We start from the raw sequence: 25,371 nt of genomic DNA on the forward strand, positions 1-25,371 counted from the left end.
GCACCCTCAATAGATCCTGGTTCACCTATAATGACTACGGATTCAATATTTGTTATAAAGTGTTATAAAACGTATGTTACCTTACAATTATGTTAAATGAAATTATGGCAAGCAAAAAGCCTCAGTATAATTAGTAGACATTAATCATTCCGGTGGCGGGGGCGGTACAACTGGCGGGGGCATCGCGGGCAGGGGCGGCTGCGGGGGCCCCGGGGGCGCCGGGGGGGCGGGCGGCCCCGGGGGGTGCCCCGCGTACACGCCCAGCGGCGGCCCGTAGTAGTAGCCCTCCATGGGCACCATGCCGCCCATGCTCATGGCCATGTTGTAGTAGAGCGGGGGCGGCGGGCGCACCATGTAGTAGGGCAGCCGCGGGACGGCGGGGGGAGGGAGGGGCCAGCCTACCTTGGGGTGCGGCGCTCCGTTGTGGCGCGCCAGCTTGTGCGGCGGCGCGGCGCCCGGGGGCTCCCCGGCGCGCTTGCGGGACGTCTCCAGCACTTCCTTCGAGATCTTGATCTTGAGGCCGGCGGCCTGCGGCGGCGGCGGCGGCGCCGCCAGCCGCTCCTTCGGAATCTTGATTTTCAAGCCGGGGCTGCTGGCCAGCTTCTCGCGAGGTATCGTGATCCTGAGCGCGCCGTCCGTCGCGGGCTCCGCCGGCGCCGGCGGCGGACTCTCCTTTCTGCCCTCCTTTCTCTCCCGCTCCTTATCCTTTTTATGTTTCTTTCTCTCCTCCTTCGACTTGTCCCGGTCTTTGTGTTTGTGTTTCTCTTTCTTCTTCTTTTCTTTCTTATGTTTGTGGTCGGGCGCGTCCTCGGCGGCCGGCTGGACGGGCTGGGGCGCCGCCGGCGCCGGGTCCGGCTCGCGTTTCACTTCCACCACCGGCTCGACCGGCTCCCGCTTCGGTTCTACGACGGGCTCCCGTTTGACCTCGACCGCCGGCGACTTGCGCTCGGTCGCGACCGTTATAGGCGCCGGTTTAGCGAGACTCTCCTTAAGTAGATTCGATACTAGGGTGGGGTCGGTCTCGATGCCGTTCAGCGAGCGCGCCGGCGCGGGCTCGGGGCGGCGCTGCTCCTGCGGCTTCGTCCGGATGGACGTGCCGCGCTGGGAGTCGCGGATCACGTTTTCGTAGCCGGGAGTCTCGTCGAGTTTCTTGACGACCGGGACGAGCTCGGGCTCCGAGTTGGAGTGCACGCGCTGCCTCGGGCGGGACGGCTCGGGCGCGGGCGCGGACGCGACGGACACGGCGGGCGGCGAGGAGAAGGGGGAGAGGATGGCGGGCGGCTGCATGTCGCGCAGCACGCGGCGCGGGGAGGCGGCGGGGCGGCGCGGGGGCGCGGGGCGCTGCGCGGCGTGCGCGGGCGCGGTGTTGTCGGGGGAGAACAGCGAGGGCGGGCGCGTGCGCGCCGGCGCGGCGGGGGCGGCGCGGGAGCGGGCGGGGGGGGCGGCGCGGGCGCAGGCGCGGAGGCGGAGGCGGGCGGCGCGGGCTTGTGCGGCGGCTTGTGGTGCGGCCAGGGCGGCGGCTTGTGGTGGTGCGGCCGGTGGTGCGGCGCCGCGGGCCGGCCCGGGGGCTGCTGCTGCCTGAGGGGAGAACGGGACGGTATCAAACACTATTCAGCCCCTGTTTAAAAAAAGATTGTCACAGAATCGATAGCTGTAACTTCATTTTTCTACTCGTTGACTGTAATTCTTGAATTATAAGATTTCGTATACCAAACTGCATTTGGGTTACATTTAATGTATGGGCTCCCAACTCAACTATAATATTCATCTCGATACAGTTTAGTTAACTATAATGAAATTGACCACACCTCGCCACGGTCAAGAGGACGAAACAAAACCATAGCACAAATTATTAATTTTAGGTTATATTGTAGGAACAATTGCTTCATAAGTCAGAAACGCGCATGTGACACCCTTAATATAGGAACACCCATAAACTACGAAAACCGCTTAGCGTTACTTGTTAGTCTCCATAAGCTACGGTGGCTAAAATCGAGAAAAAAACTGTTTAAAAATTGAATTTAGCAAGGCGCAAGTACCAGGGCCTCTGAGTTACGAGAAGGTCGTTGACCAATTCGCCGGGCCGCGGCCGGGGAGCTACGAGTATAAAGGTATCGCGGCTGCTCGCGTATCTTAGCTGTATACTTTTGGTTTGTGTACCTATATCTATGATTCTACTAGTTTAAAGTATTATTTTTGTTGAATCGTAGAAAAAGTATTGTATACAATAGTGATATAATCAAGCTTTTCAATCTCGTACCTTACTTAGGCAACAAACACGGTACTCGACTGAAAAGCTCTCTATTATATCACGATTGTATAAAATACTAGTTTATAGTCCATCTCGCGATGGTACGTCCCCAGTAATTTACAAAACACTTTCTGTAGAAACAAGTGCGAACTCACCCCGGCTGCCTTGCCGCGGAGGGTTGTTGCTGCTGTCTCGCTCGCTCGCGCTCGTCCCTCTCCCTCTTCTCCCTGTAGGCGTTGTAGTCGATCTTGTTGGGCGGCGGCGCGGCGGGCGCGGCGGGCACGTAGCCGCCGGTCGCGGGCGCGCGCCTCCGCTCGCGCTCGTATTCTGTACAAACATTGTACCTTTCAAACCTATGTCGTATTATACGAATTTCTTTACGTAGCGGTATTTGATTGATCAGGTGAATTGAGTAGGTACTTGACACGTGTTGAATATTATAACAAAATTTAGCTGAATTGATAGAAAATGAACCGTCCATTATAAAAAAAGTGAAATTTAATAAGATATGTTAAGTAAGATTATAAAAAATAACAAGGCTGCGAAGTCTCAAAAATTTTTTTTTTTTTAACTTTCAAAAAGAAAATGATACCATTCGATTCCTTACATTATATTGAAAAATAAATTGTACAACAAATATATACATAAAAGCCTGCGATCATACATAACCATGGATACCGCCTTTAGGAACATTACCGTTCAAATTCTCGGGCCAAATTAGCACACATACACAATTACGCCTACATTCAAATAAGACAACGCGTTTACAGAGCCTGTAATCAAAGCTGGTAAACAAAATAAGAGTCATCTTTATTACACTAATGGTACATAGCTAAGTGTAGATGAAATGCATATAATGTCAATAACTACCAATCAGCGACATTAATCCGCTAATAACCTTCTTGCTGTACGTACTGGCCGCTGAGAGTTCGCGGTTCATATTTGATTAGAATATGACTTGGACAGGGATAGGTTTATGCCATACAGTGAAGAACCAGTCAAATAATTCACGTATAATAATTTAATGCAGATTAAAAGATAACTAGTTAAAATGTTGTTATGACATGACAGACTAAAACAACATAAGTAAATATATCATTGTTGTATAAATGTATTCAGCTATAATAAGTATTTTGTATATTTTATTATCAATCTGCATGGCAGTGCGAAGTCACGTTCAGGTATAGTCTGTCCGTTTTTCGAAGTTCAAGTACGCCATAGTAAATGTATGGCGAACTTGATCTTAGAAATCGGACTGGCTATACAGTCTGCAAAATTTACATGGGTACACGAATCGGGTCAAAAATATTTGAACAGACGGAGTCACAATAAATCCCCACTTTCAGTTTAGAATATTTTATATGTATATAGCCGGTCAAGCAAGTTTGTCAGTAGAAAATTAAAATTTTGTATAGGACCACAGCCGTTCGCGCGCTTACATTTTCTAAATTTGCCGCTCTTATAATATTTTAAACTTTCGCGTTTTGAACACATATTAACTCACATTATACGAAACGAAACTGATTTACTTACGTCGGTAAATCAAGGTAATTGAATATAATTCGCGTTAGACCCGTCTATAATGTGAGTTAATATCTTTGCCGCTCTTTTCTACTGACGGAAATGGCTTGAGAGAGAACCTACATATATGTGACAGTAGAGGGTGGATTCAAATGATCAACATTTTCAGATAATGTGTGTATTTGTTAAATTAATTCAGTGAAAGCATGATAGGAAAAATGTATCTACATATAGGAGACCGGGTATGATTATCTCACGGGTTATATCTCATGAATAGAACATATTCTAGATATCTTGCCAGGCATCAACTCAATTTCATGTCTCTCTAATTGGACAGCTTTTTTCCATAGTTCTCTGCGAATAGCATCTTGTGGGAATCTGAATGGAAAGTAATGTAAAATGACAATACCAAATTTGATTATTAATTTGAAATAACTAGGTAGTTTTTTTATAGCTCCATCTCATGAAATAAAAAAGAAAAAAAAACCGGTAAGAAGGAATTTATAATTATATAGAAAATACCTAAACCAAACACAAGTTAATAAAATAGTCTACTTCATTTAGCATAACACCATCCCTATTATCCTCACAATTTAAAAAGTCGTATGTTGTTATGAAAGTCGTATGCAGTTGTTACGTTTTAGCTTAGCACGGTAGTATTGAAAACAAATCGTCATGTTTTTTCCAAATTCTACTGAAGTTATCTGTTTACTACAAGTGAAAAGTGTTCCACTGTCCTTGGTATGAACTAAAATAACTTCTGCACCACTTCACGACACATGAATATATTTTTAATTAGAAAAAAACGTTGTTTTTATAAATCAATTTAGCCATTTGTCACTGACTGTCATCTCGGTGGTACTGAGATTGCCAATCGAGCAGTTTGTAAGTACCGCCTATCGCGGGGTAGTTTGCGTTGGGTCATAATTGAGCGGACAGAATACTTCCATGTATAGCATTTCGCTGATAAAAGCAATATTTCAGGGTCAAAATAGCAATTTTCTTCCAGGTGGTCACGACATCGAGTTTTTCCCCGCCTCTGATTCGGGTGATCTGTGGTGCCCATTCTTTGGCCCATCTGTCCAGGTGCATCCTACAGATATTTCATGAATAACGTAGCAAGTCAAATAAGCAGAAAAAGGGTTACCTTTGTCAAATGACTTGTCAAAGTCGTCATTAGGCAGCGACGGCCGCTGCTGCGACGCCGAACTGCTGCCGTGGGCCGCGCTCGAGTGTGGCGAGCTGCCGCCTGCAAATAACAATAACAATAAATTTATTTTTCTCAAAAATGGAAATGCAAAGTCGACTTTGCCGTTTAATAAATAGGTTGCGAAGCGCGTAGTTTATGGTCAGTCAAAAATTAAAAAGTTAAAAACATTGCAGTCTCGATTTTGGGACTGCAATGTTGCATACAAATTCCATTATTTGTCGAGTTCCAAACTTTTTAAAAGTTGAAATGGCCATATCAAATGAAGGCACAGGCCCATTAAACAGCCAAACAGATGATTAGTACCGCGACTATTTAGCTGTCTCAAATAAGTTGGCGTATTTTCGGCAGAAAAATACACTTCTATTTTTTTATTAAAAAAATAAAAAGGCGGCAAAGCTAATTTTTTCAATTGTTTCTACTTATTTCTGTGAAAATATATACGTAAGAAAGTTGCTTTTGTAAAATATTTCTATGATATTAATATTTCTTGCACCATTTTTGAGAAAAGCACTATATATGACTCGGCTGGAAGGCTACTTGCTGGCTTCGGATTCAATTAAACGGACTCCCAAGGTCGTCCGTTTAAAACGAATCCTCAGCCTGCAAGTAGCTACTTCCGAGCCTCGACAATAATGTACTATAGAATAACTAAGAATACAGTAGCATGCACAAAATGTTTCCGGTAAGCCCCAGCTACACTCTACTCTGTATCTTTAGGTATTTAAATAATAGTAAACAAAATCCACCCTCAAATGGCTCCTTAAGCTAGTTGAGGGTAGATTACAATAGTAGAAAACATTACATGATCAAGTAATTGGAAAAACTAAACTTAAAAATTATGTGTGAGAGTGGGTGACAAGGTGTGAGAGTTGTACTTGTGAGGGTGTGTATGTGGGTGTGTGTGTAAGGTGTAGGAGAGCGAAGCGAGCGAGTCAGGACTAGTTGATCTAAATGACACAACAGTTATAATCTGAAACGTTTTCAGGACCATATTTATACCTTGGCTATACTTTTTAGAGACCGCGGAATTACACACGAACTATCACTGGTGTATCGCGTAACGTTTACCGCAAACAGCAACCGTCAAAGCAAGGAGATAAATAGGATCAAACAAACAGCTACTCACCTTAAATCCGTCGTTCCGTCGGGAATAAAAAAGCCATGGAGATGAAAATAACAAAAGCGACTCACTGTTGCTGTTCCTCTCCATCATCTTGCGCTTGAGCCTGGACGGGCACTTATCGAAGATGTGCAGGAACTCGGCCGTGAGCCGCTCGAGCAGGTCCGAGGTCACCGTCCGGTCCACGTACGAGAACCAGTGTCGGCCCTCGTTAGATTGGGGTATCTGGAAACATACTGCCATTGAAGACTAGAACATAATAATAAAAGAATAGTATAAAGACTTCGTCACACAGGCGCGTTTTCTGGGGTTAGGCGTGAGCGTTTTATATGTAAAACGCTAACCCCAGAAAACGCGCCTGTGTGACGGAAGCTTTAGGAAGAAAAAACGTTTAGTTATTTCAATCGGAAAAATATTATAGTCTAATAATTGTTGGTTTCTAAAAACTCTGATGTGTTTGCAGCATTTAATTCTGGGGTATACTATAATTTATGGTCCATGTATTTATTATATTATATCCCAATGACCTCCCACACACTACTGGTCAAAAGTTGTTGTGAAAACCCCTTGTTTTCGGTACAAATGAGTACTTTTGTGCGAATTTTTTTTTGCAGTTCCATACTGCGAAACTCCTTCCTTCGGGCAAACTCGGGTACGTTTGGCTCAGCATTGATCCGAGCAATTATTACACACACACACACACACGAGCACACTACTGGTCAAAAGTTGTTGTGAAAACCCCTTGTTTTCGGTACAAATGAGTACTTTTGTGCGAATTTTTTTTTGCAGTTCCATACTGCGAAACTCCTTCCTTCGGGCAAACTCGGGTACGTTTGGCTCAGCATTGATCCGAGCAATTATTAGGGTTGACACAACTTGACGTCCTTTTGCGTGCACGACCACAGATAAGATAATCACTTGAATTTGGACAATCCTAAATAGCCGAAAGGGATAGTGCCATATATTAAAAAGTGTCAGCATGATTCGACCCTGAACTGCTGTCAAACTTCGGTTTTGTAGGAAGTTTCCTTTCTGTACGATAGTACTATTATTTATTTTGTGCTGATGCGTTGTTGTTTCCAGAGATGTGTTTAATTAGTCAGACACTATTTACGTACAGTTCTAGACAGCTTATTCCCCATAATGTCTTCATGTGCGGTGACCACGCCCCTCATAAACGCTTCGTATTGCAGTGTCAACCTTTTGAAAGTCACAGACGGCAATTGACGTTAACGCAAAATCGTGACAACGACGCCAAAGACGGCATTTGACGTCGATCGTTTTTTGATGAAAATCTACTGAAAAACACCCCACTTCTTGTCATTATTTATTCAAACTAAATTTTACCCCCGTGGCGTCAGTGCCACGGCAAATGGATGCCCGTTTGGCGTTCAAAAGGTTAAACAATAAATAAATAAATACAAAATAAAAACGTAACCCAAAGCACTAACACTCACCGCCCAGTTGCTCCACTTGGAGGCCAGGTGTATACAGAAGCAGGCCACGACGGTTGGCCGGTACTGCAGGCACATCGTCGTCAGGTGTAGGCTGTTCGACGCCATGAAATATGATGTCTGCGCGAGGTCTTTGGGCGCTGCGGATGAGAGACAGATATGTTAGAATGTTAAAGTGGGGAATAAAAGTAGTTGTATTAATGAAAGGGTTTTGAAATGATTTTGATAGTTTTCAGATATTCATTTCTAACTCTAACTATGTTTAAACTGGTGGCAAAGAGAATTTGAAAAAGAGAGTTACTGTCATGGTAAAATTCGTAGCTACAGTACATTTACTGCCATCTTTCGACAGAAGATTAAAATTGTTAGAACGCCATTTGACTTTGATCATTATTCTTTCACTGATATGTGTTAACTTGTTAAATATTAATATTAACGCCATCTACTCGAGCGTAGGCTGAATGTTATGGCGACATCGCTCGATAACATTGCACCATATCTTTGGCCTAGTGTCGAGTAGATGACGTTAATTTCAATATATAACAAATTAACACATATCTGTGAAAGAATAAGGATCAAAGCCAAATGGGGTTCTAACAGTTTTAATTTTCTGTCGAAAGATGTCAGTAAATTTACAGTGGCTACATAATTTACTTTGACAATCCGCCTCTATACACTTTGCTAGTGGTAAGGGCTTTGACACCCTTCCATTGATAAAATCTTGTATTTAAATGTAAGGAGCCAATGTTAAATTCTTACGATGATCTTCAGTTACTTGTTGGCTTATTAAAGATGTATTATGAAATAAGGCATCTATTATAAGATACAAAATAATCTTAACTAATATTTACTGAATTTAGGGGTGTGAAGCTTACAATGAGGTCTAAAATGGTCCTGAAGCACAAAATAAATACAGGAACAGAACGGGTCTCAAAATGTCAGCAGGTTTGAGATTTTACTTGGTTTTACAGAATCCGTAGCCGCCCTTACATTCATCATTAATTAAAATAATTATGAATTAATTTAAAAATAAGAAATATTATGGATGAGGTCTTGGTGGCTCAGATGGCAGAGCGCTGGAGTATCGATCCAGAGGCCGTGAGTTCATGTCTCACCCAAGACAGTAATTTTTCCACTTTTAAATTTATTCTAAGCTTAATAGCATCGTTCGCAGACGTTTCTGCTTGTTAAAAATAAAAATAAAACTATATTATGTCACTAACATTTAATTAGGTAATTTATTTTAACTTTGTTTTGTACTTACTAACACTATATGGATTCACGGATTCGAAACAAATAATAAATTGAAATATGACATGTTTCAGACCTCATTGTGTTAACCCTTTACCAGGCTGACAGTTCAAAAATGACATTCGAATGTCAGTCTTACTGATCGAAAATAGAACACATGTTGAATTTGAAGTTCCGTATGTGGGAAATATATCCCTTAACCTGGTAAAGGGTTAAGAACACAAATCAAAAAAAATGCAGTGTGAATGGACATGAAAGGGTGACCACACAAAATAAGTCCAGTGAGTTCCACATACCTCAGATTTTTCGCAAAAATGTTGGGATACATTGCCTGTGGCCTTTTCTTTTTTTTGGTCCCGCGGACCGGATGGGACCCTTATTTTAGGGGCGTCGCTTGGGTAGAGTTCGTGCGGTACGGGAGTGGTCAAGGCTTGGTATGAGCAGTAATTTTGAAGTTTTTATTTACCAACTCCCCCTCCCCTCATAACTTTATTTGTTAATTTAGCTTATCTACTTAGCTTTTTCTCTATTTTCATTTTAGAAACATTTTGCTTTTAATCTCCCTTCAATGATAATTATTTTCCAGCTTTTAAAGCAAACAGTATTTAATTATTGTACCACTGTGCTTTCTACATATTTCTTTTTTATTCAAGAAATTGTTTTTACGATTTCGGTATTTGGTGATTGATATTGAAACAAATTTTGTTTTTTATAATTTTTAAAAAGGATATTTGTAATTCTAGCAAAATATAACGAAAACACCCGAAGTTGGGCATACTTGGATCCATTTACACCACAACACCCTTACCCTACCTGGTAGAACAAGAAATAAATAAACTTTCTCATTCCAAGAGGTTGCAAATGTAAACTGGATCTTACGACTACCGTCGATTTAAGGGAAGCCTACTACATTCCATAAAATAGATAATAAATAGTACGTACAGAATTCTCACTGCCTAACAAAACAGGGAGCCTAACCAGTGACAATTGCTTATAACTCTTATAATATAAGGAAACGCCAATGGAACCATGTTTTTTTTTTAATGAACCGATCGGCGATTGGCCCGATTTCTATGAAGATTGTCACGTAAATTCTTCGCATCAGTAATTTTTAGGCTTTTGTACCCAAGGGATAAAAACGGGACCCTATTACTAAGACCACTTTCTAGCTAGCTCCACTTGATAGCTAGACAGTTGAAATTTTCACAGATGATGTATTTCTGTTGCCGCTATAACAAATACTAAAAAGTACGGAACCCTCGGTGGGCGAGTCCGACTCGCACTTGTCCGGTTTCTACTTTTCGATTGGCTCTTGTCTACAACGATGTCATCTTAGCCAGGCCCCCACATGTTTGACAGCGAATCAATTACGTCTCTAACGCACGAGTCGCACGACGCGTTCTCATGCTGGCTCAGAGCCCAGAACTCAATAATTGAGTGAAATACCACAGCCAATAGCCCCCGCCTCAACCTCACCCAACCACTCCCTCAAGGGCCCACCCTTGACCGCCCTCACTCGGCCCCTAGCCGGCCCGGGCAGCAAGGCAAACCGCCTCACCTTTGACGAGGTGGCACGCGCGGACCACGTGCGTGTGTGGGTGGTCGATGGCCACATCGAACCCTAGCGTCTGTAGTAACACGTTCTCGTTGAAAACGAGGTCTTGCGCCTGAAAACGGTCGTGTTGATAGAGAGGGATAGATAGGAGGTCCATAGTGGAGTCAATTTAACCTTTTACCAGGCTGACATTTCAAAAATGACAATCGAATATCAGTCTTACTCATCGAAAATAGAACACATGTTTGAAGTGGGAAATATATATCCCTTAGCCTGGTAAAGGGTTAAATTGACTGCTGGTAAGACGTAGGTCATACGTTTCTATCTTTTTCATGATGCGACATGTGAGAAAATTTTCCGCAACCACCTTTTAAAACATTTTTGTGAAAACAAATTTCCATTGAATATTATATTCCATACTAGCGAAGTCAATTTAAAGGTCCATATCGCTATAGATTTACATTAAAAAAATCAAAATTAGCTTGATGAATTGGAGCCATAGATGGCGCTGCAGGCGCCATTTTTGTGGGAAGCAGAATTATCAAACATCAACTTTTCACAATCAGGTTTACGAAGCCTGTACGGCGTTATCTACAATATTAAATTCGAAGCACGAAATAGTCTTTAGACTTCGCTCTATCTTATACAACCAATTAATCTTTGATAGATATAGACTTTCCTTTGTGTGCATAACAGATTATTATGCAATAGGATAGCGGTGTAGACTTTCGCTCCTGTTGGGGCCCATTTCTCGAACAATATTAGTCTAATATTATTAGGTATTATAGTCTAATATTATTAGCCCACAAACTGTCAAGTCGTCTGGGTTACCGTGGCAACACACTAATAATAATAGACTAATAGGCCCCGTGCATGAACTATAGGGGGCAGCATAGGAGGCGTCAGATTTTTGGCGCTAAGCGTAAATATGGTCGTTTATGCTGCCGATGTAGCCCACAAGATGGCAGAACCTACTGTGCACAAGGAAACGTACCAACGAGAACGGTAGATTGCAGCACTTGCTTTGGCCATGTACATGTGCACATATGTTTCCGATTAAGGCCACAAGATGGCAGACCCTCCAACGCGCACGGTCCCTATATTCTAAATCATAATTAGATTCCAAAAAAAGTAGCCACTTTTTACTAGCGCGTCTTTTATTTATGTAAAAAATAAGTAAATAAAAGTACTTTATTTAAATCGTAGGAGTAAAATTACCAATAAATAAATTATCTTAGCGTATTTATTTATAAATAGGAATTTACTATTTTACAAACAAATTATTGCAGTGGCAACATTGTCTTACTTTTTTTGAAATCTAATTATGATTTAGAATTTATACCGTTCGAGAAATGGGCCTATGGTTACAAATGATTACGTAATAGTGTGAATAATAGCCATGTTAGATGTAGGAGTGGAAGCCATACCTGTTCCTGGTACTGGTCGGTGGTGAGCGCGCTGACCCCCTCGCCGCGGTGCACGCACACATGGGCCACTTTTATCACATACTCTAGCTTGCGAGGCTGCTCCTCCACCTAAAACATAGCATTAATTAATTTTATATCCTCCTAAGGCCAAGGTCCTACCCCTACCTATAGTACTTATTCAGTTGAATGAAATTTAAATCATATTCGATTGGAACAGAGTAGCTTTTGCTTTGTTTCGTTCAGTTTTTGAACAACGCAAAATCAACTCTAATTCTTACAGTGTAGGTTCAAATTTCTGTAAGAAATTTGCATTTTTCATTTGTATGGCTGGGCCTTAGGAGGTTAAGATATGATGATGTGATCAGATAATTTCTTAATTCGTAAATCATTTGTTTGCGATAATTCCGAGTTATGCTCAAAAACAAATGATTGTGTATATGACATTTATGACAAAGTTTTCGGGTCAAATTGTTCTGTTGTCAAAATTATGATCTTAGTTTTATTAAACTTTACGCATGCTCAACAAGGATGTTGTAGTTGTTCTATTTGTAGCTGGCCCCGATGGAGGAGCTGGGGTGGTTAGAGTAGGGCCAGAACGCGTGGAACCGCGTCTAGTGTGCGCGGCGCCATACTCGGCTATACATTACCTTTGCGGCGAGGAAGAGCGCGGCCGCAGCGATGGCGTTGCGGTGGAACTGCGTGAACGAGTGGAACGCGTAGAACCGGTGCATGTACACTATCGCCGTGTTGATACATAGTTGTGAGCTGTGGCTGGCGTTAAGGAAACTTGGAGAAGTATACATTTGTAATCATTGACGTATTATATCTATGGACTGGCCTTACGGGCACTAAAAATGGTACTAGTTCAGCGGTGTGACTCACCAATTCGAGCCAATCGCGCAGCCTAACGCAGCTAGTTGCGACCAATCGCGCGAGTGATGCGAGCTCATCAACCAATCGCGTGCGTGATGCGAACTCATTAACCAATCGCGTTGTAGCGGTGTCACACAATGGTCAATGTTTGTAATATTAATATTAACACATTTAAAATACTTTTTTTTTATTAACCAGAGTAGTGAACAGAATTTTGTATGGAGCATTAAGGTTTAAACTTAAACTGATTTCATGACATAACAACGTATCCTGTATTAAAAATGTTAAATTTTTATGGTTTATGCATCGTTGGACTAAAAGTAAATATGGCGATGTATAAAAATGTCTACATATAAAATAAAAATTGGTCCGAGTATTAGAAAGCCAATACTTCAAAATGTTTAAGTCTTATCAAGTCGGAATATAAAAATGACTACTTTCAAAGTATACAAATGTCTAAGTCTTATCAAGTCGGAATATAAAAATGACTACTTTCTTTACATAGGTCCAGGATTATAATAATACATATACGGAACAAATTCATCCCCTCGTAACATCTAGTTCTTAAATTAAAACGAATAATATTCAATAAATATGAACAAGCTAATAGATAAGCGATCAACAAACAAGCTGAATTCTAAACAGACAAACATTTATCTATAAATTATAAAAAAAAACAGAGCATTTGAAAATATATTTATTAATTATCTTTAACAAAACTACTAAACCAAATTGCTCTGCTTACACTTAAAATAAAAATATTTTATTCATTGGTTCTCCTCCAAAAGTGGACATTTTTATACATCGTCATATTTACTTTTAGTCTAGTGCCGCAACATATTTATATTTGGTCTAATGTACAGATGCACATTTTTATACTTCGTCGAAATTATATACGCACGAACTTATGCAAGTAGACATTTTTATACATCGCCATATTTACTTTTAGTCCAACGACGCATAAACCATTTTTATGTTTTTGATATGTACATTTACACCGTATTAAACGATCTGAAAATAAAATATCTACATCAAGCTTTTCAGACACATATTTGGTTACATTTAAGATACCTCATGCAAACATATATAAAAGCAAACATTATGTAAATATGTACCTACAAAACATCTTTGCCGTCTGACATAAGACATGTTTTTCGGACTTCCCCCCAGCGGAATTTACCTATTCCTCTAGAGCAGCGGTCCGCAACCAGCGGCCCGCGAGCCTCCCTGGCTATTTTGTATGTAATATTGACAGACGACAATATCTGATAAAGTCATAAATATTAACAAAGTGCGGCCCGCGTCAACTTCGGTAACTACTATTTGGCCCGTTAGCTACTATTAAAGTATGACCAACTGAGTAAACATTTTGTAGTTATTTCAATTAATATTGTATCAATAAGTAATGATTCAGCGCTCTGGAATAATCTTCAAAGACAGAAACAAATAACATGTTGCACCTATTTAAGAGCGCTCTTACAAGAAAAGTCGAAATAATGCAAAATTGATGATACTAGTCGACGAAATTCAGGACTTTGCGCTCATTATTAGAAACAATGAGTACGTGTTCCAGTAAAAGCGTCTTCTTATCTTTATAAATATCGTTGTAAATATTAGAAAAAGGACTTATTAAATTAGTAATGATTTTTTTTCTGATGGTCGTTTCCGAAAAACCCCGTGAAGCACTGAATGGCGAGCTCTTATTTGGAAATGTTGAGAATTTTACTCTGCTAAACCTGGCTATTTTGTATTACTAATACCCTGTACTTTAGGCATATCAAACTATATTTTTCCTACATACCTTTGAGAAAGAGAAAATCAAAGTAAAACGAACTCGATTTTCTCTCCGAAACAAGTGTCAATTCCTACGAAAATCTACTTAATATCGAAGTCATTTTCATACTCAAGCAATCTGCAACGTTTGCTTATACTGTTGGTATACATTAGTGTTTATGAAATTCTACTATAATTTTTTGGCAATTTTTTGAAAACTACTCTATATTACCGATGACGCGCGCTGCGCCAGCTCAGTGCCGCGGCAGAGCTTGTAGAGGCAGGACGTGTGTCGGTCGGCTCCGCACATTTTCAACGGCGACGACGAGGTTTTTTATCATTGTGCGCGGCGGGCGCCGTGTAAAACGCTATACTGTGTGCGTGTAAACCGCAACGAGAGACTTTGATCCTAGCACCGTTTTTATAGTATTATAATTTATAATGGTACAGTTTAATAAACTACCGGACAGGATTAAAAATATTTGAAACGACCTGACATTCTATATGTATTTATTTGACTCAAGATAGTTTGACTCAGGGTCTGATGATGGAGCCGGAAGGTGGTCACCGGTATCAATCAACCATGCAACTAAACCACTTCGTGTTTAGGCTCGTTTTATTCATCTCAACAAGATCTTTGACTTAAGATAGTACTCAGGGTCTGATGATGGAGCCGGAAGGTGGTCACCAGTACCAATCAACAATGCAACTAAACCACTTCGTGTTTAGGCTCGTTTTATTCGTCTCAACAAGATCTTTGACTTAAGATAGTACTCAGGGTCTGATGATGGAGCCGGAAGGTGGTCACCGGTACCAATCAACCATGCAACTAAACCACTTCGTGTTTGGGCTCGTTTGATTCGTCTCAACAAGATCTTTGGCACAAGATAATACTCAGGGTCTGATGATGGAGCCGGAAGGTGGTCACCGGTACCAATCAACCATGCAACTAAGCCACTTCGTGTTTAGGCTCGTTTGATTCGTCTCAACAAGATCTTTGACACAAGATAGTACTCAGGGTCTGATGATGGAGCCGGCAGGTGGTCACCGGTACCAATCAACCATGCCACTAAACCACTTCGTGTTTAGGCTTTGTTTTATTCGTTTCTATAGGATCTTTGACACAAGATAGTACTCAGGGTCTGATGTTGGAGCCGGAAGGTGGTCACCGGTACCAATCAACCATGCAACTAAACCACTTCGTGTTTAGGCTCGTTTGATTCGTCTCAACAAGATCTTTGACACAAGTTAGTACTCAGGGTCTGATGATGGAGCTGGACTGTGGCCACGGGTACCAGTCTACCATGTAACTGAACCACTTCGTGTTTGGGCTCGTTTGATTCGTCGCGATAAGATGTTTGACACAAGATACTACTCAGGGTCTGATGATGGAGCTGATGATGATAGACAGGTACCCGTCGCCACCTTCGCGCTCCATCATCAGACCCTGAGTACTACCTTGTGTCAAAGATCTTGTTGAGATGAATAAAACGTGCCTAAACACGAAATGGTTTAGTTGCATGGTTGATTGGTACCGGTGACCACCTTCCGGCTCCAACATCAGACCTTGAGTACTATCTTGTGTCAAAGATCTTGTTGAAACGAATAAAACGAGCCTAAACACGAAGTGGTTTAGTTGCATGGTTGATTGGTACCGGTACCGGTGACCACCTTCCAGCTCCATCATCAGACTCTGAGTATCACCTAATGTCAAAGATCTTGTTAAGACGAATCAAACGATCCTAAACACGATGTGGTTTAGTTGCATGGTTGATTGGTAATGGTACCTTCCAGCTCCATCATCAGACCCTGAGTACTGTCTTGTGTCAAAGATCTTGTTGAGACGAATCAAACGAGCCCAAACACGAAGTTGTTTAGTTACATGATAGACTGGTACCCGTGGCCACCTTCCAGCTCCATCATCAGACCCTGTGTATCTTCAGTGTCAAAGATCTTGTTGAGACGAATCAAACGAGCCTAATCATGTTACTACATGGTTGATTGGTATCCGTGACCACCTTAATCATCATCAGATCCTCAGTACCAGTTCGTTTTTAAACCCTCGTTGATACAAACTTTACAACCTATAGGTACCAAATGCAATGACGAAACATGTAAATAAGCGAGTAGGTACCTATAATTTCTTTCGAGTAATATACCTTCATAAGTACAAGTATGGGGCTATTCATAAATTACGTCGTTTCAAATGGGAGGAGTGGGGGGGGGGTCTGGACATGGATGATGGTAACATGATGTAGGAGGAAACAGATTCATCCGAAGCTTGATTTTTGGATGATTTGAGGGGGGGGGGGGGGGGGGGGGGTCAAAAATCGTCAAAAATAGATGACGTAATTTATGAACAGCCCCTATGTACATTTGCACTGCATTTAGTATTTTCGTACTTACCAAATAACAGTTTTAGAACTTTAAAAGTTAAGTACAGTTAGTGTTGTTATGGTTGATTTCAATATGCTTCGCGAAGGATCAAGAATGTTTAATCCATCATTGTAGTGCGAGTGTGGTAGAAGGGATCGGCGTACTGAGCTCGCACGGCCTGCCGCAGCGCGTAAAATACCTAAACTCGCTCAACGCCGAAATGTAATAGCGCTCTTAAACAATGACTTTCATGAAAAATGGTAGGTTTATTAGTATTTTTTTATGTAACATATGTCTTCAAATTGAATATTCATTGGTAGAGAAAATTTGCTATTTCATTCCTGAACTCAATCTAGCCAATGATGATGTGTGTTTGGAAACAAAATCCTGCCTAAATGGGATCAAATTGTTAAAATATACTAGTTTTTTTTTTGTGTAACCTTAAACAGGTTACAGTCATTGCATAAATCATATTGAAGAATATAAACCGCCAAATTTATAATTATATTCTGTAACATGGCAAACCTTTTCATTTACCGCTCTAGTTAGCCGGCTACAATTTTTCACGAATTGTTTAGTTTAGATAATAGGTATAATAATAAGTATATGCGTCATATTGTATAGAAATGCGCAAAAGCATATTTACATAATTTAGATAAGGAAATACCGAATATTGACCACATATAAACATAATAACTGAACTCTAGTTAACCTCACTGTATCATTGTTGATAGGAAGAGATTATGCTTTTCCTCATATTATAGTTATTGCGCTAGTTTACATCCATGCTCCAATTTTCGTCCACTTGACTTAGCAAATAATATATTTAATTTTGAATTTGCTGCTTGTCCTATGTACTATGCTTGTACTATATTTACCACTACATTTTTGCAAATAAATATATTTATCTTTTATCTTTTGTGGATTTGCTTTGTTGTGACTGTAAAGAGTCTAAAGGATATGACTCACGGCATTCAATTGTTGTTTATTTACAGTGCATTCCTTTCCACCTATAAATAATTCACTTTTCATACGTATTTTGCAATGTTTTAAATCAAATCTAGAAACCGGACTAATCCCAATAAGGCCTAGTTTCCCCTATGCGGAAGGTAAGATGGCAATCATGGGATTAGTTGTCAAGCGGACCCCAGGCTCCCATGAGCCGTGGCAAAATGCCGGGATAACGCGAGGAAGAAGAAGAAGAGGAAATCTATCCTAATCAAATCCTAAACTAAAAATCTAAACAAGCTATTGAAAAACTTTATCCATAGAAATGTGTATGTGACATGTTGAATCTTGTCCACCTGCTAAGTATTGTAATATACCTAACCTGCTGCACTTTAGATTCAGGTATGTGTCCCTACCTGTTGCTAGCAAAAAATCACAAAAGAACATTTCAATGGCTTTTCAATTGCCACTTTTGTTGTATTTTTCGTGAACTGGCAAGTGGTTTTTAGGATTCCGTACCCGAAGGGTATTACTATAAGACCCCTCTGTCTGTCTGTCTGTTACCAGGCTGCATCTCATGAACGTGACAACTAGACAGTTGAAATTTTCACAGATGATGATTGTCTGTTGCCGCTATAACAACAAATACTAAAACAGAATAAAATACTTAATTGGGGTTCCCATACTCGTACAACAAACATGATTTTTTTGTCGTTTTTGCGTAATGGTACGGAACCCTTCGTGCGCGAGTCCGACTCGCACTTGGCCGGTTTTCTTTGCTTTTTTGTTCAAATACCATCAATAGTAGGCATCACAAAAAAAAAATTGCAACCTCATTTGAAAGTAGGTACCTACTAAATGAGATAATCATTTGTTGTATTGTATGTCAACTACTGACATACATTTCACAGAGAACTTTCCAATTGTACCATGGTTGTTGTGTGGGCGTCTTTCACAAAAACTTTAGGTATGACTGTGATCTCATTTTGTAATCTTTGAATACTGTATGCCTGATTACATGCATATCAATTATCTGATAAAGATAAAGCATGTTTTTATCACATGGACTAAATGTTAGATACCTACATTTTAAACCATCATCTTATTGATGTTACAGGCCAATGATGATGATGATGTGTAATATTTTAAGAATTGTGTTGTATCTTAACATAACTAATAAAGTGGTTGAATTTTTGGTAGGCAGAATTCATTGGCAAAAAAAATTGCAGCTTTAGATTTTTCTTACTAATTATTTGATATCTGATTCAGATTTATTTATTACACAAAATATGATTACATAAACTAAACATAAAACTAATTAAAAACTAAACTTAAATATAAACTAAATAAGTATAAAAAATTGCCTACTGAAGCCCGTCCCGGGCTGCCCCCGACGCAAAGGTGCCCATCACGCTCGCTGCGTTGCCGCGTTGGACTGCGATGGACAGCCTTTGATATCTTGTTGATTGAACTTAACATGGCTTAACTGGCTTAAGGAGCCATTTGAGGGTAGATTTTGTTTACTTTTATTTAAATACCTAAAGATACAGACTAAGCAAGTATGTATAGATAAAAAAAAAATACTAAAACAGAATAAAGCAAATGTTATTTATTAACCAGACACAGTGATTTTATTTACTAACTCACGTTTACTGGATATGTTTCCTACATAAAGATTTCAATGTCAATGTTTTTGAGTAACTAATGTTCATAGAAAACTGGATTGATGCCAGATTTTTATGTATCTACTTACTATGTAACAGTTTCAAGGTTTTTTTGAGGTTGTGTATGGACATTTTATAGTATGTACGGTAAAAAACCTAGTATTTGGCAGCCTAATTCTAATCATTGACAGTGTGTTTGTCTCCTCTATTGCATGAAATTAAGATTTTAGGTGGCAACCATCTATTGGACAGTGTTTGCCACTGGGTAATTTTATGATAAATATGATGTACAAAATAGGAACACTTTATTAGTACATGATAGTACTACACTACATAAAACGGTGTTTTTCCGTAATATGGTTGTTTGTTTAGCAAATTCTCAGAAACCATGACTAATATCAACAATTGCTGATTGCACTTGCGGAAAATAACACATTGCGCGCCATTTTCATACAAACATACATACAAATCGAAATGTATGAATGAAACTGGTATTTAAACTAGCTGATAACGTTTGCGCGTGTCTCATTTATGTAAACTTTGATGATAAATGATAGAAATTTTGATAAATCATGAACGTGTGAGTACTAGGCGCGCAGAAATTGCGAGGCGGTCACGGGCCGGAGTGCGTGAGCGACGCGCGAATTTCGCAGAAAACACACGAATGTAATTATAGAGACAGACAGGGTCGATCACCAGTCAACGTCATCGGCGTCCAGACAGCTGTGAAGATCACTGACCCACAAAACGATCACGCCATCACGCGTGACCCTAACCTAAAACATCTCTTAACCATTTTCAACACCTGAATCCAGGTGAATGTCGACCTAAATCGACTTACGTACATTTCTTACCTTGTATTATTGCGTAGACGCGAAACGGGCAGCGGGAAACCCCAGCATGAGAAGCGAAAGTGCTCGAATGACGCCGTACAAGAAAGCAAATTTCGTCATACTTTAAACTTTCATACACCATCACTATACACTTTTATCACTGTTCCGAACGATTAAAACGCTTTTGCATATGGATTTCATTAATGAAAACACTGTTTTGAAGCGTGTAGTACGCATTTCGAACACATGACTCGACAAAACAACACAAAATCACCACATTATGAAAAAGGATACACTTGAAGCCTCTGGCCCATATCCTGGATTAGATTTGCGGCTTGCTGCCTATATGCTAGCTCCTTATCTGCATCTAAACCGCATTTTCTGCTTGCTGAATTCTGTAGTTGATCTTTTGAAAAATACCATTTTTCTTGTCCGCCAGCCATTGAACGGATATTCCAATGACTGCGCGCGAGGGAGCACGACGGAAAGTTGCTCTCCGTCTAAGTGCGTGAGTGGAAAAGGGACAGCGCTATTACAGCGGCGACCGGATGCAGACCACGTTAACATTTGAGTGACTAAAAATATATTTTTATACCATTTTGAATTACTATCATATAAGTTGTGTACTGTTTGAAAACTAAAAAATAAATAAGGTTTTTTGATATAAATATGAAAACAAAAGTGAAACAAAAAAATTTCGTCACGTTTCGAAATTTTTAGACAGACGCCATTGCAAAACTTGTCTGTTAACGCAGTGAGATCTCTGGTGACATAAGGATGATCTGCAACAAACACAGGTACGTTTCACATTATCACTATGTTTCCTCTTGTAGTATAACTTGTGATCTTTCATTTGTGCATATTTTTGAAACGATTCATCCACTTTGAAAGGAAAATATTCAGCTATAAAATTACTGACCTACGTTCTATGTCACACCGTGAAAATGGCCGACCCACCACTGTTTACAACACACTTCATTATTTATTATGACGAAAAATATTAATTAATCACTTAAGGCCTAGTCAACATCATGGTAATTAGTTAATTATTTTTTTACATTTGGTGATGTATTTAGGAATATCGTTGCAACTTTCCAATATAATTCAGCATAAATAAGATTTCGTTTTGACACCTTGACGCGTGGAAGGTGTAAATTCGCGGTCTACGTGGTTTTTCCGATTCGAAGAAAAAATAAAAATAAATCTACAACTCAATCCTTACGTAATTTGAAGTGATTTAAACTTTACTAGATACTTAGATTAGTGCTACAGTGTCACAATTAATGTTTTATGTTGTTTTAATTACTTATCACAACAAAAAAAACTTTTAATATGTTACCAATAAAAAAAGAACATATGCAATATTTACATTCTTGTAATATTACCGTCAGGGAATGTAAGTAAATTAAAGCCAATTTTTTTTACTAATTGGCTTAAATTCTTGTTAGTTAGCTAAATGGCTTAGCATAATTGTTTGCATTTAACAAAATTAGTTAAAAATTATTGTCAGTGGAGAAGAACTGAGAGAATCATCCTATCTCTTTCTTACGCTAGTAAAAGACCAGTCAATTAAGCAGATGATTGTATTGTACTGCTTTGCTAAAAAAAAATATACTATAATTTTTCCATACCATTATAAATAAAAAATTGTAAAATCCTACCAACCAATTTACTATATTGTCATATTATTATTTCAGTTAAGCCGGCAATGTCTCAGCCCCGTAAAGTAATCCACCTACCAAAGCTCAGGATGGTCCGTGGCCGCGCCAGTGGCATCCGCATCACCAATGTGCAGACAGTCAAGCCTCCGGACCCTGAACTGGTCAAACAGCAGGAGGAGAGCAGGCTTCGGGCTCAGGTACGGCAACCTGTTCCCAAGAAAGTAATCCACCCAAAGGTCAGGATGGACCGGAGCCGAGCCAGCGGCATCCGCATCACCAATGTGCAGAGAGTCAAGCCTCCGGAGCCTGAACTGGACAAACAGCAGGAGGAGAGCAGGCTTCGGGCTCAGGTACGGCAACCTGTTGCCAAGAAAGTAATCCACCCAAAGGTCAGGATGGACCGGAGCCGAGCCAGCGGCATCCGCATCACCAATGTGCAGACAGTCAAGCCTCCGGACCCTGAACTGGTTAAAGAACAGGAGGAAAGCAGGCTTCGGGCTCAGGTATGATTCCTTTTCCTTACCTTAGTTAACACTTTCCTGGCTGTATCCAATAGAAAAATAAATAAATATTAGGGGACATCTTAGAGCGAAGAAGACAGCGTGGTGACCTCATTGAAACATTCAAGATCATACATGACTATTATGACTTACCTGATCTAAAGGACCTGTTTGTTATGAGCAAGAATCATCGTCTAAGAGGCCACAGCCTAAAGATTATTCGAGTTTCCAGCACAAGCAATCCTAGGAAGCACTTTCTATCAAACCGCGTCGTACGCGAGTGGAATAAATTGCCAGAAACAGTGATATGTGCTCCTTCAGTGAACAGTTTCAAAAACAGACTTGACAAACACTTAAAACAAAAAAAAAATGAACTTTAATCGTTAAAAAAAACAAGTGCAGTGATATACACGCATCAGCTTTCAGCTGTTAGTGTATTAAACAATATAATATAATAATAATAATCTTACACAGATCAATCTAGCCCCAAACTAAGCAAAGCTTGTACTTGCTTGTACTATGGGTGCTAGGCGATGATATACATACTTATATACATAGATTACAACCATGACTCAGGAACAAATATTTGTGTTATCACACAAATAAATGCCCTTACCGGGATTCGAACCCAGGACCATCGGCTTCGCAGGCAGGGTCACTACTCACTAGGCCAGACCGGTCGTCAAATTCGTTTGTTTGTTTTCTAGTTAGTTTTTTTTTTTTTATTGGAAAAAGGTAAACATTTGACCACAATCTCACCTGATGGTAAGTGCCGATGCAGTCTAGGATGGAACATGCTTGCCTAAGAGATGTCTATTCACTCTCGATTTAAAGAGATCCAAGTTATAGTGGACTGGGAATAGATTTGCAGGAAGTGAATTCCACTCCTTAGCCGTTCGCATGATAAAGCTGGATGCATAGCGCTTAGTGCGAATCAGTGGCAGAGTAACGACGTAAGGGTGAAACGCAAGTCCGCGTCTATGATAGAGTTATGATAGAGTAGATAATAATATGTATTGCAGAATATTTATTATAGAAAACGGAAATAACTTAATCACTAAACCTATATGTTTATTTAAATATAAATATAAACTAAATACTTATGTATAAAAAAACTACGTACTGAAACTCGTCCCGGGCTGCCTCCGACGCAAAGGTGCCCACCACGCTTGCTGCGTTGCCGCGTTGGATTACGAAATAAAATAAAAAATCTAAATATGTTTGTTCCAGTTACAAAAGGAAATTGTATCACGATCGCGCACCTGCAGTAACAAGAGCTATGAGTGCTATCTGCCGGTCGTCACAGGTCGCCAGTATTGTGCTAGACATATTTTACAGGTTAGTTTTATCCCTACTATAACTCTGTATCTTTAGGTATTTAAATAAAAATAAACAAAATCTACCCTCAAATGGCTCCTTAAGCCAGTTCATCATCATCATCTCAGCCATAAAACGTCCACTGCTGAACATAAGCCTCCCCCTTGGACCTCCATTCGTACCGGTTGGAAGCGAGCCGCATCCAGCGTCCTCCGGCGGCCTTAACAAGGTCGTCTGTCCATCTTGTGGGTGGACGTCCTACGCTGCGCTTGCTAGTCCGTGGTCTCCACTCGAGCACTTCGAGCTTTAAGCCAGTTGAGGGTAGATAAAAACATTACAATATCAAAAATAATGTAGGTGACTGATCAGTGACTGATCCAAGTGGTTTTGACCAATAAATGTTATAACTATCCGAAAATGTAAAAATTGTTTGTTTACTTTTATTTAAATACCTAAAGATTTATCTGTCACTTTTCAAGCTTATACTGCTGAACCAATTTAGATGAAATTTGTCATGGAGATCGGTTGAGGCTCGAGTAAGGACATAGGGTAGTTTTTATCAATCATCATCATTGCACGCAGACAAAATTCCAGTAATGAAGTGTACAGACTATTACAGAATATTTTGATTTAAAATTTTGGACATGGATCCAGTTGCGCTGAGGCCATCATTACTTTGCGTGGACTTGGATTGGATTGAGGTTTTCTGACAGAGTTATTCCAGATAATTGTGGAATATTACTAGTCTGCTTGGCTACTTCTGCTGTTAACTGTACGCCCATTTGAATAAACATGATGCGATTCTCAGGATCCCACCGCGCCGTACAAGCAGTGCGCGCACAGCGGCGGCGGCGCGCGCTGCCCGCAGCCTGCGCCCGCGCCGCCCGCCTGCGCCGGCGCCGGCGCCGAGCCGCGCGACCACAGGGACCAAGGGTAACTTTTTAACTTGTTGCAGGCACACATAAAGGCCTGTTTACACATTTTTAGGGTTACGGACCCAAAGGGTAAAAACGGGACCCTATTACTGAGACACCACTGTCCGTTTGTCTGTCCGTCCGTCCCTCTTTCTGTCTCACCAGTACTGTATCTCATGAACCGTGATAGCTAGACAGTTGAAATCGGATGATGTATTTTTGTTCCCGCTATAACATCAAATACTAAAATAAAATAATACTATAAATCTTTAAATTGGGAGATCATATAACAAATGTTTTTGCGGTTGTTTATGTAATAGTACGGAACTCTTCGTGCGAGAGTCCGACTCGCACTTGTCCGATTTTTATATTTTGAACTATTTACGATTGTACATGTGTTATGTTTGCAGGCTGTGCTACCAGCACGCGCGCTCGGCGGCGGCGGTGCGCGCGCGCAGCTCGGCGCCGCCGCCGCCCGTCTCCACCACGGAGACCCTGCTGCACCAGCTCACACACTACGTCAGGTAATCCTTATATATAAACGCGAGCGGCTTTGACGGTAGAAACAAATTAAATTATGCTCAAACAAAAGAGAGTAAAAAAATAACACTTTTGAATCGAGAACATATATCCGCAAAATTCGTATTGTCGCGTATTTTGCATTTAAAAGTGAAAAAATTTCGACAAACAATACTAAAGGCTCAATTTGTTGGTTGACATTTG

At 40.5% G+C, this 25,371-nt stretch overlaps 2 protein-coding genes across 2 annotated transcripts in view; one reads left to right on the forward strand and one right to left on the reverse strand.

Annotated features, from left to right (window-relative positions):
- Positions 1-129: 129 nt before the first annotated feature.
- On the reverse strand, positions 130-20,876 carry LOC134802863 (cyclin-T-like). The gene is given in 10 exon segments (XM_063775598.1): positions 130-1,413; positions 1,416-1,578; positions 2,407-2,578; positions 4,920-5,021; positions 6,174-6,327; positions 7,560-7,696; positions 10,366-10,474; positions 11,790-11,897; positions 12,437-12,554; positions 20,551-20,876. Coding segments are annotated over 10 exon segments (2,481 nt in total). The 5' UTR covers positions 20,700-20,876; the 3' UTR covers positions 130-144.
- Positions 20,877-21,573: 697 nt separating this feature from the next.
- LOC134802591 (uncharacterized) overlaps positions 21,574-25,371 on the forward strand; it is a 28,657-nt gene continuing 24,859 nt past the window's right edge. The window contains exons 1-5 of the mRNA XM_063775228.1: positions 21,574-21,652; positions 21,954-22,114; positions 23,648-23,755; positions 24,543-24,667; positions 25,059-25,172. Coding sequence (XP_063631298.1) covers positions 21,589-21,652; positions 21,954-22,114; positions 23,648-23,755; positions 24,543-24,667; positions 25,059-25,172 — 572 coding nt within the window. The 5' untranslated portion in view covers positions 21,574-21,588. The remainder of the gene's footprint in view (positions 21,653-21,953; positions 22,115-23,647; positions 23,756-24,542; positions 24,668-25,058; positions 25,173-25,371) is intronic.

Source organism: Cydia splendana, chromosome 25 (assembly GCF_910591565.1).
Source record: "Cydia splendana chromosome 25, ilCydSple1.2, whole genome shotgun sequence".
Taxonomy (NCBI): domain Eukaryota; kingdom Metazoa; phylum Arthropoda; class Insecta; order Lepidoptera; family Tortricidae; genus Cydia; species Cydia splendana.